Here is an 11,346-nt window from a genome sequence, read left to right as displayed (position 1 = left end):
GAGAGTTGGACTGTGAAGAAAGCTGAGTGCCGAAGAATTGATGCTTTTGATCTGTGGTGTTGGAGAAGACTCTTGAGAGTCCCTTGGACTGTAAGGAGATCCAACCAGTCCATTCTAAAGGAGATCAGCCCTGGGATTTCTTTGGAAGGAATGATGCTAAAGCTGAAACTCCAGTACTTTGGCCACCTCATGCGAAGAGTTGACTCACTGGAAAAGACTCTGATGCTGGGAGGGATTGGGGGCAGGAGGAGAAGGGGACGACAGAGGATGAGATGGCTGGATGGCATCACTGACTCGATGGATGTGAGTCTGAGTGAACTCCGGGAGTTGGTGATGGACAGGGAGGCCTGGCGTGCTGCGATTCATGGGGTCACAAAGAGTCGGACACGACTGAGCGACTGAACTGAACTGAACTGAATCTTACTATTACATAGATGGTAAAGGACTCAAAAGGAGTAGATAATAATAATTCAGATTTTAGATCAGAAAATGAGATGGGATTAACAATGGTGACAAAATTATAGAGAAAAGCAAAAATGCTCATTTTCAATAGGCTGTGGATAACTATCACCAAAAAAAATTTTAATAGAGCTTTCCAATAAGCAGGGTTAAAGGAGGAAAAAAAGAAAACAAAATATATAGAAAATGGAAAGAACGGAGTAAGATTTTTCTCTTAGCTCAGGCTTCTGTAACAAAATATTCAATACCATAGGTTGGGTGGGTTAAAGAATGCACATTTTACTAGACTTTCTTGTGGGGTGGGAAATCTGAGGTCAAGGTGCCAGCAGACTCTGGAGAGGACGGCTTCCGGAGGGGCCTCCAGCTGCCTTCCTGCCGTGTCCTCACAGGGCCCTTCCTCGGGGCTTGCAGGCAGAGAGCGAGCTCTGGGGTCTGGTCTTCCTCCTCTTACAAGGGCCCTGAACCTCTTTTAAGGCCACCACCTTACCTAAACCCAGTTACTCCAAATACCATCAGACTGTGGGTCAGAGCTTCAACATTTGCCTTTGGGAGGCCAAAAACATCCAGCCCATGACAGTGGCAGAAATAAATTCAAATAGGACAATTTCTAATAAATATAAGGGTATCAAACTTACCAAACAAAAGGAGAAAAACTTAAATTGGAAAAAAATTAAATCCAATAACATTTGTCTATAGAAGACAGGGTTAACACAAAAGATATGAAAAAACTTAAAAGCAAAGAGATAGAAAATTATATATTAAAAAGTATGGATGAAGAGAAAGTCAAGATAGCAATTTAAGTATGATAAAAAATAGAATTAAAAGCAAAAATTATGAGAAAAAGAGAAACTTCAAAAAAATTAAGATAAAATAGTTATTAAAAATATATACATCTAAAAATATAACCTCAAAATAGCAGAACTATGAAGACATACATATGTCAATATAATATATGTCAATTATTATAATTAGAAAACTAAACTGTTATCGGAGAAGGCAATGGCACCCCACTCCAGTACTCTTGCCTGGAAAATTCCATGGATGGAGGAGCCTGGTGGGCTGCAGTCCATGGGGTCACGAAGAGTTGGACACGACTGAACGACTTCACTTTGACTTTTCACTTTCATGCATTGGAGAAGGAAATGGCAACCCACTCCAGTGTTCTTGCCTGGAGAATCCCAGGGATGGGGGAGCCTGGTGAGCTGCCGTCTGTGGGGTCGCACAGAGTCGGACACGAATGAAGTAACTTAGCAGCAAACTATTATATATTGGGTTAAAATGAGAGACTTTTCTCTCTGATAGATCAAATAGAAGAAAAATAAGAACATCTATGAAAAATAAAAATATTTGTCTTATATGGTCTACAATCTTGAATACATTGGTGGCATTGGTGAAGATAGTGTTAAAATGGATAGAAAAAACAACTCTTTCCTAATGAAATGTTCACAGGATGTTCACATATACCAGGTAATCATCAAAGCCTCAGAAATCAAGTCAAATTATGTTAAATTTAATACAGTATAGTTTGCAATCTATACTTAAGTGAAAACTAAAGTACATGTTTGAAAAAATTACAAACTACTATTCTCTTTGATTAAAAATACCTTGACCTGAACAGCAATAAAAACCATGTTAAAATTTGTGGGGTACAGGTCAAGTAGTACTATGAGATAAATTCATAGCTTTTAAATGTATTTATTACAAAACAATAAGTATTGAAGACAAGCCAGATAAGCTGAAAAATGATGATAAAAGTCAGTGAAATAGAGAATACCAATCTAAAAAACAGTAACAAATTAAAACTAAAAGCTGACTTTAAAAGGACAATTGCTGTGGTACATATACACAATGGAGTATTACTCAGCCATTAAAAAGAATTCATTTGAATCAGTTCTAATGAGGTGGATGAAACTGGAGCCTATTATACAGAGTGAAGTAAGCCAGAAGGAAAAACACCAATACAGTATACTAACGCATATATATGGAATTTAGAAAGATGATAACAATAACCCTGTGTTCGAGACAGCAAAAGAGACACTGATGTATGGAACAGTCTTATGGACTCTGTGGGAGAGGGAGAGGGTGGGAAGATTTGGGAGAATGGCATTGAAACATGTAAAATATCATGTATGAAATGAGATGCCAGTCCGGGTTCGATGCACGATACTGGATGCTTGGGGCTGGTGCACTGGGACGACCCAGAGGGATGCTATGGGGAGGGAGGAGGGAGGAGGGTTCAGGATGGGGAGCACATGTATACCTGTGATGGATTCATTTTGATGTTTGGCAAAACTAATACAATTATGTAAAGTTTAAAAATAAAGTAAAATTTAAAAAAAAAAAGGACAATTAAGACGCATAAAATTGATTAGTAAAAAGAGATGCAAATAAAATACAGAGTGAAGAAGAAGATACAATGACGGTCACAATATGTTTTTAAGAATAATAATAGTATTAACTATATGCCAATAATTTAGAAAACTTAGACAAAATTTATAAAATTCCTGGAAAAACAAAGAGCGCCGAATTTGGCAAGATAATTGAATAAACCATTGAGCATTAAAGATACTGTTTTGACCAAAGTGTTTGTTCGGGTGTTTTCATAAAAACCTCAATGAACTTTTCGCTAACCCTATATTTATAGAATAATAAGAGATGCCCTATCCTTCTTTACCAGAACTTCAAACTCAGTTTTATAAGAGTATTAATGAGTTTTCAAACAACACATAGACTTTTCCTTACAAAGCTGTTGTGAAAAAATAGAAAAAATATAAAGACCGCTTCATCCACTCTTCATGGTTAGGATAACCATGATTCAACAAATTATAGTTCTGTTTGGTTTATGAGTTTTAATGCAAAAATCTTAAATGAAATAACTTACTGAATCCAACAGTTTATTAAAAATAATGTAAAATGATCAAGTTAAGCATACAAGCATGGTATAAGTTAAGAATTTAATGTAATTTACCTCTATAATGGAATGAGGATTAAAGGAATGTGGCTATCTCTGTAGATACAGAAGCAAATCACTTAATACATTTCAAAACATTTCTGATAAAACTAAAATAGCCTTCTTAAAGGCTACAACAAACACTGTGCGTAAGTGGAGAAAATGACTAAGCATTTCACACAATATGGGAACAACGCAAGAACGCTCACATTCTGATTCGTATTTAATGTATACTGGAGGTCCTAGCCAATCGAGTAAACATAGAAAATAAATAAAATACATAAGGGTTGAAAGGAAGGAGAACAAAATGCTATCATTTGTAGCTGACAAAATTATTTACATAGAATTTACAGTTTAATTTACAGTAGAATCAACAGATAAACCAGGACATCTAACAAGAGCATAAGCAGTTTGCTACTGTCGTAGTCTATCAGAAACGTAACAAAATATATGACTTAAAGTTATAACAACTAAAAATAGGAATTACCCTAACAGAATATACAGGACTTCCACAGTGAAAATGTATGATTTCATTAAAGACCAAAAAAGCTGGCATAAATAACTAGAGTAGCATGTTTACACATGGGAAAACATCACCAGAATTTCAGTCTCCCCCAAGTGCAAGTTTACTCAAAATTCCAGCAAGATGTTTCAAGAAACTTATTTATTCTAAAATGTTTGTGGAGGAATCAAGGTCCACAAATAGCTAAAATGATTTTAAAAAATGAGTGCTTATCCTAAGAGACAATTACAAAGTCAGAGTATTAGAATAGTTGTGACATAAAGAAGAAACCATAAACCAGAGGAGGGACAATGGATTATTAAGCAGGTATAAATCTGAAAACCACTTCAATAGAGATGGAAAAATACAAAGCTGGATTCTTACCTCTCACCATGGACAAAGGTTAACCCCAGACTCATCCTTTATTCAACAAACACTTATTGAGCATCTGCTAGGAGCGAAGGACTTTTCTAACACTGGATATATGCCATTGAAAAAGGCAAAAGTCCCTGCCATCGTTAAAACCTTTAGTGTAGAAGGTAAAAGTATAATGTAGAAGGTAAAATTATATAATAAAAAGTATATATATATAGACGCTTGGAGTGGGGAAGGGCTTGTAAAACAGGGATCAAAAAGCACAAAGCATAAGGCAAAAAAGCACTTCATGGGCTTGATTGTATCATAATTAAATCTGAGTACACTTTATGACCCACCCTCATAGTCCAGAGGAAGCCTCTTACATGTGCATAAAGAGAGGCTGTTCATTACAGTGATGTTCCTAGGAGCAGGGAGTTGGAACCAACTTAGATGTGTGTCTCTAGAGAGATGAGAAAACAAAATGTGATGGGTGCATGCTGTGGAATACCATGCATGAGTTAGAGGCACTGGGTTAGATGTACACTCAAGAGTAAGGAATAGAACTAATCATAATATTGAGGGGAAAAAAGTAATAACAGAATTGGAGCAATAGCACTATATGATGTGTGTAAATATAAAAGATATATAGTCTCAACCAAATTTGTATATTCTACAAGAGTGCATACATGTAAGTAAAGTGAAAAAAAGTGTTAGTTGCTTAGTCGTGTCTGACTCTCTGTGACCCTGTGGACTGTAGCCCACCAGGCTCCTCCATCCATGGAATTTTCCAGGCAAGAGTACTGGAGTGGGGTGCCATTGCCTCCTCCAGGGGATCTTCCTGATCCAGGGATTGAACCTGGGTCTCCTGAACGTTGCAGGCTGATTCTTTACCATCTGAGCCACCAGGGAAGCCCATCCACACAAGGGCATGTATCAAATAGTGTGGAGCTGGTTCCGTTGGAATGGGAATGAGGGATGAAGGGAAGAAAAATGAATGTGTCTTTTATGGGTGGATAGTGATAATGAGTTAAGAATTAAATAATGTGATTAACTCAACTCTCCGTACCTAAGTCATTTGGACCCCAGAAGACGGAGGACTGTTTGAATGTAGGATAGCTCCAGCAGGCTCCGATTCTTCCTACGTTGAGTTCTTCCTACATGTGGCTAGACTGCCCTCCTGTAAACACGCAGCCGCTGCTCTGAGTTCTTCTGTCTGGCTTCACACCCAGTGAGTCTTCTGCTCCCCCTTTCACAGGACGGCACTGCCAACACTGAAACGGCTGCTGTAGTTTATTGTCTTCCCTCTTCCAGTCCCACATACTCAGATCTTCCAGCTGTTCTTCGTATGACCTGTTCACGGCCTTCTAAATTTCAGGGAACTATGCAACGACATCCACATTGACTATGAAATGTGGCTTGCTTGTTTGAGAAATATGGCTGAAATCCCACCAGGGATCAAGCTCCTTGTAAGGTGCTATGCATAGGTGCTCAGGAAAAAAGGAAATCACTTCTATGAGAGTAATAATGGAAAGGTCTTGAATTAACAATCATATTCTACTTGATTTTGAGATGTATATATAGAGTTCAAACAAATCTTTGCTATCCAGAATGAGTGACCACATTTCATATATATTGATTTATTCAGGAAATTTCCACTGACCATGTTTTCTGTGCCAAGGATTGCTGCAGTCCCAGATAACTGGAACATGTTCTTTGTACCATGCAGAATGAATCAAAGACCCGGAGCCGAACCCTGGGGAGCAGGTTTGCTTCTGGTGTCCTTTACTGAACCATCCATAAGTATGCTTATGTGGCTCCTGCAGTTCCCTTCTTCTCTACTATGGTTTGCTGTGACCTAAGAAGTCAGAATGGCTCGTGCTTTTGGGATTCCAACCACAATGTCTGTTCTTGTTTCCCAGAAATCCAAGCTCCTCTCTTTAATAAGGCCAGGGGGGTGAAATGAATCCCTAAGGTTTGAAGATAGATCAGAGAATGGGCATAGCATGTGGTACATTCCACACTAAGCAGGTCTTAATTTAAAATGTGAACTAGGAGAAAAATACAAAGGGCCTTAGAACCAAGCGACAAATCCCTCGGGAATGGGCTCCTAGTCAGTAATGTCTCTAAATGGGGCACGGTTTTGAGCTGCAGGCATTTCTGTGTGCCGTGGAGGATTCACGGGGAGACTCAACCGCACTTTAAAGCCTAGTCAGAAACAGCACCAACCACTTTCACAGCAGCGACGTGGTTCTGCATTGTGACACACCTTCAAAATCCCCACACGTGTCGCAAAGCAGAAGCACGTCGCTGCTGTTAAAGTGGTTAGTGCATAAATGAAACTAGGCAGAATCAAAGAGGAAGTGTCTCCAGGGCAATGTTTAGCAGGGATGGAGATTAGAAAGAAGGTGGGTCGCCCAGGCTGGAGGGAGAGGGTGCATGAGTGGGTCTGGGCTCCCACCATCACCAAGACCAGCACGGGCAGGGGCAGAGAATGTGTTGGCTGTTTTGGGAGTGTGAGATCCAGTACCCATGTCCGTTACTCAGGGGCTCCCCAACGCCACCTGACTCAACCAGCCTCAGCAGAGAGGCCGGGCGTTGGCTGTCCTCTGCCCAGCCACGAAGGAACAGAGGCCTAGAAAGAGGAAGCGGTTTGTCTGCAGTCACATCGTCATGACTGGAACTCAGCCTCCGAAGGAGACAGCAGCACTCTCTTCTCTCCTCTCTGGTCGCCTGGTTGAAAGACGACCAGACGTCAACGGTGTTGTCGTGGTAGCACCTTTAACAAGTCAAGAATAGGTTCAGGCGGTCCTATTCCAAGAAAGAACAGTGGGAGGGAGAATGGGGTTTTGAAGCTCCTCGTTTTGTATGCATGGGAGGCAGGGACTGATTTCTCTGAGGCTGGTGAACAAAACATCTTCAGTCACTCAGACCAGGAGAGTCTAAGTTGTCCCCTAGAGTTTGGTCTTCCAGACCCACACACCTGCAGGAGAAGCAGGACCGCTTCTATAAGTGCTTCATCCAGTCTCCATCCCTTCAAGGCAGGACATCTACATAGTCACTGCCACTGTTCTCTGGGGAGAAAAGGAGACCAGCCGTGAGGCTTCACACCCAGGAGTCACCCTGACCAACACCTCTCGCGGGAAAGAAGCCCTCTGCCCAGGCACAGGGTGGTCTTGATGCCACAACAGAGTGACATCTTCACGGGCTGGGGTACCACAGGGAGCTCTCCTGGCAAAATAGGGGGCCTGTTTATAAGTCAAGTACCAGAGTTTCCAGCACCAGATGCCTCCACTCAACAGCAGAGAACCTATGCCTCCCTGAGGGTGAGAACACCTGAGGCTTGTTCTGAGGTGGCCAAGGGAACGGGGGCGGGGGAGAAGATGAGCAGCTCAGAGGAAGTTCCTTCCGCCTTAATGGCTGAGGATTTGGGAGCTCGTTCTGCCAAGGCTGCCTGAGCTTGGACAACTGGTGTGGTGAGATTCCTGCTCAGCTCTTGGAACGAACTCCAAAGGGTTCTCCTCTTGGGATTTGTGGTTATTTTATTTATCCCTGAGACAAATACTACCGCCACCCTCACCCTGAGCAGCTCATCAGGGTTTGCCTAAGGACTACAGCATGGGTCCATCCCTAGGTTGCTCCTCTGCCCCTCTTTTATTCTTTGTATTTTTATTTCTTTCTGTAAGTTATGGTAGAAAATGGCCATGGGATCACATCTGCAGCTGCAGCTATAGCAAGCAACTCTGTGACGGGCTACACACTCCTCTGCCTGGGGGAGGGAGACAGAAACAATGGGAGAGGAGGGCTGTTTTCTCGTAATTAAAAAACTGTGTTTAGTCCTGGGGAGGTGAGAAGCTTTCTCCGGCAGTCTAAAGGGCAGCTTGGCTGTAGACAGAGTATAATGGGTGTGTGGTGACCGCAGACTTCCTGGAACCCTCTGTCTGTTCCCCTCCTTGCTCCCTGGCTAGCCCTCTGCTCCCATTACATCACCTGCCCACTGAGGACAGAAATCCCTTTAATGGGGCTCTAACCATACATCCCACCTTGAGAAAACAGGGTTAAACTGTAAATGTCTCAGGAAGTCTGAGCTAAATTCGAACTATGTTGTGACTGATGGATACTAGATTCTTTTCTGCGAACAGATTTCAAGGGGTGTACACAAGAGTAGCTGCTTGGGATATGACCTGGATCCTGTGCACTCAGATTTACTGATTCTCTGCACTCTCATTTCCCACCATGGCTTGATAACTCTTAGGATGTATCTGAAATAATTAGTCCCCTGCTCCCTGCTAAGGCACTCCAGTCGTGTCTGACTCCGTGCGACCCTATGGGCTGTAGCCTGCCAGGCTCCTCTGTCCATGGGATTCTCCAGGTAAGAATACTGGAGTGGGTTGTTATGCCCTCCCCCAGGGGATCTTACAGACCTAGGGATCAAACCCACATCTCTTACGTCTCCTGCAACGGCAGGCGGGTTCTTTACCACTAGCACCTGGGGGAAGCCCAGTTTGTCCACTAACACTACATAAATGAATGCTTAGCAAATTTTGAGCAAAATGTAACAGGATGCGGCTTGGAGAAAGAAGTTGAAGCATTTTTCTCATTTGAAAATTCTGCTTTTTGGCCATCTATTCCCAAATATGTGATTGGCACAAGGTCACAGGGTGAGTTTGAAGTTGGCTCACGGAATGCCCAGGGATGACTCTTCTCCCTGGGCTGCCCGAGCACAGAGAGCTCTGTGCGTTTGCCACCACCGGGAGCATGAAGGCACTGCTTCCCAACAAGATAGAAAAATGCTGTTCGCAGGATGAGGCTTTTTTAGAGCTAACACCATAGAAAGGAGCAGTTATCTGTATGGATTCTACCCAGTAGGGCAGTAGTAGAAGTGGGACTAAGGCTCTTGTCTGGCCCCCCTATGAAAGTTTTTACCATAAATACCATCCAACTCTATCTTCGATCTTCTCCATCTCAGGCAGGATCCGGTTCTCTTTATTGGCTTTACAAGGTGAAACATCAGTCCTTGATGTGGCTCTTCAAACTTGGAGATCAGTTCCTTCAGGTTTGGAAAGATCTGTCGTCTAATGCCTTCCGCTGTCTGCAAAAGTGCAGGAAGGAGAGCACTCATCACCACGCAACTATGTGAGAACGCTAACACCTCTCACAACAGTGGTTTCAGGGCTGCCTCTGAGCAGCGAACTGAAAACAGGTGGCTGGCATTTCATGTGTGGGAGCCCACACCACACACAAAACACAGAAACCTTCCCTCTAAAAACAGAGCTCTGGCTTGAACTGCTGTGAGTAGAGAGGATTAACAATCAAGGGTCCCCACCTCAGTCTGCAGTGTTGAGTTCCCATCTATGGCAATCTGGGGGCAGCTCTTGTAGGTACCCTGTAGAGGGTAACCCCTCTAAGAGCTTATGTGAGAGTGTAAGCGACTGATGCAGGTGGACTTCAATGGGAAATGCAATCTCTGTACTTGATGGTGGTCCAGTGGTTAGGAATCAGTGCTGTCACTGCATGGTCCTGGGTTCAATCCCTGATCAAGGAATTAAGATCTTGGGAGCCACATAGCCAAAATATATATATATATATATATATATATATATATATATATATATATATGTATGTATGTATACACAAAAGCCTACATACTTGAATTCAGAATCTCCGTGAGAGGAAAATAAGACCAAAATGTCTGGATTTAAATTGAAAATGGAAATGTCAGCATGATTCAGGTAAAATTATGAACAGTTGTTTTCTGTTTACCAGCTATAAGCAAAGCACAAATTTCTAGTCATTTAAAAAAATAATAATAATGCTTTCACTTTTTTTTGATGTGGGCCATTTTTAAAGTTTTTATTGGATTTGTTACAATATTGCTCTGTTTTATGTTTTGGTTTTTTGGCCATGAAGCATATGGGATTTTAGTTCCTCAACCAGGGGTCACAGCTGCACCGCTTGAGTTGGAAGGCAATGTCTTAACCACTAGACCTCCTGGGAAGTCCCTCTACTACAATCTTATAGAAATAATTTAAAAACACAAAAATTTCCTCAGCTCTTGTGTAGTTGTGTTCCTTGATGATCACTGTGGTTCCCAGAGGGCCAAGGTGTTGGTCTGCAGAGAGGGGTGGTGATGAGAAAGCTCTGGGACCTGCAGTGTGTTAACCTCTGTGACAGAGACTCAGGCTGAGCTGGAAGTCGGCTCCATGAAAGGCTGTCGCGTCAGCCCAGGGCAGCTTCTAGCACCGGCCCTGATGTAGAGCTGCTTCCCATGAAACGCCCCTGCGTCTGTTAGAAGAGATGTGGATGCTTCTCTGTTTTGTCCAGACAAGAGACAAAATGGGGCATTAAGGAATTATCCAGAATTTCCCAAAATATGCACAATAAAGAAATAAATGTTTTAAAATGAGTTGCTTTAAAAGATTCAAAAATGTTTTTTAAATTTCCATGTATATCCTTCACCCGCACCCCAAAGGTTAACATTTTATTGTATTTGCCTTTCATCCTCTCTTTCTAAATATACAAATGTACATATATTTATCCTTTTTAAAAAAATACATGAAAGTTACTGACATGATATCCCTTTAACCTAAATACTTCCTATTTCCTAAAAAACAAGAATATTACATACCCAGGCTAAAATGAGGAAGTTGATGTGATACTGTTTACTAATCTACAGATCTTATTCAAAAATTTGTCAATTGCCTCAACAATGTCTTTTGTTTCAAAGAAAAAATTATATGTGTGTGTGTGTATCTGGGGATCTCAGGTAGTCACAGTGCATATTAGCATATCAAAGGTTCTGAGAATTCTTGAAGTAAAAGATCTGCTTAACCTTTTTGCAAGTATTCAGAAAGATTATTTCAGGATCCTTATAGTAGTAATTAAAGATTCAATGACATTCATTATACTCTACTTGCTGCCAGAGAAGTAACTTCAAAAGAAAAAAGGTTTTTTTCTGCTTAACGCTCAGTAAACCAGACACATTAATAAAATCCCCAAATTGCCAGTTGACTGATGCTTCCTTTTGTATTTTCATCCAGGTATGGCGTACCCCCCGACCCCCTAAACATTCGGACCTCTG

The 11,346-nt window shown here is 41.6% G+C and overlaps 1 protein-coding gene across 2 annotated transcripts in view; it reads right to left on the bottom strand.

Annotated features, from left to right (window-relative positions):
* Positions 1-3,399: 3,399 nt before the first annotated feature.
* SH2D1B (SH2 domain containing 1B) overlaps positions 3,400-11,346 on the bottom strand; it is a 30,000-nt gene continuing 22,053 nt past the window's right edge. The window contains exons 3-4 of one of the 2 annotated variants that reach the window (XM_024989739.2): positions 9,201-9,357; positions 3,400-7,339 (exon numbers count right to left, since the gene is read on the bottom strand). In XM_024989739.2, coding sequence (XP_024845507.1) covers positions 7,302-7,339; positions 9,201-9,357 — 195 coding nt within the window. In that variant the 3' untranslated portion in view covers positions 3,400-7,301. Of the gene's footprint in view, positions 7,340-9,191; positions 9,358-11,346 lie in introns of both variants that reach the window. The other variant, NM_001193162.1, reaches the window with a different exon arrangement.

The sequence above is a fragment of the Bos taurus genome, chromosome 3, assembly GCF_002263795.3.
Source record: "Bos taurus isolate L1 Dominette 01449 registration number 42190680 breed Hereford chromosome 3, ARS-UCD2.0, whole genome shotgun sequence".
Lineage (NCBI taxonomy): Eukaryota > Metazoa > Chordata > Mammalia > Artiodactyla > Bovidae > Bos > Bos taurus.
The sequence above is the reverse complement of the archived record's forward strand: the minus strand, read 5'-3'. Positions and strand labels throughout refer to the sequence as shown.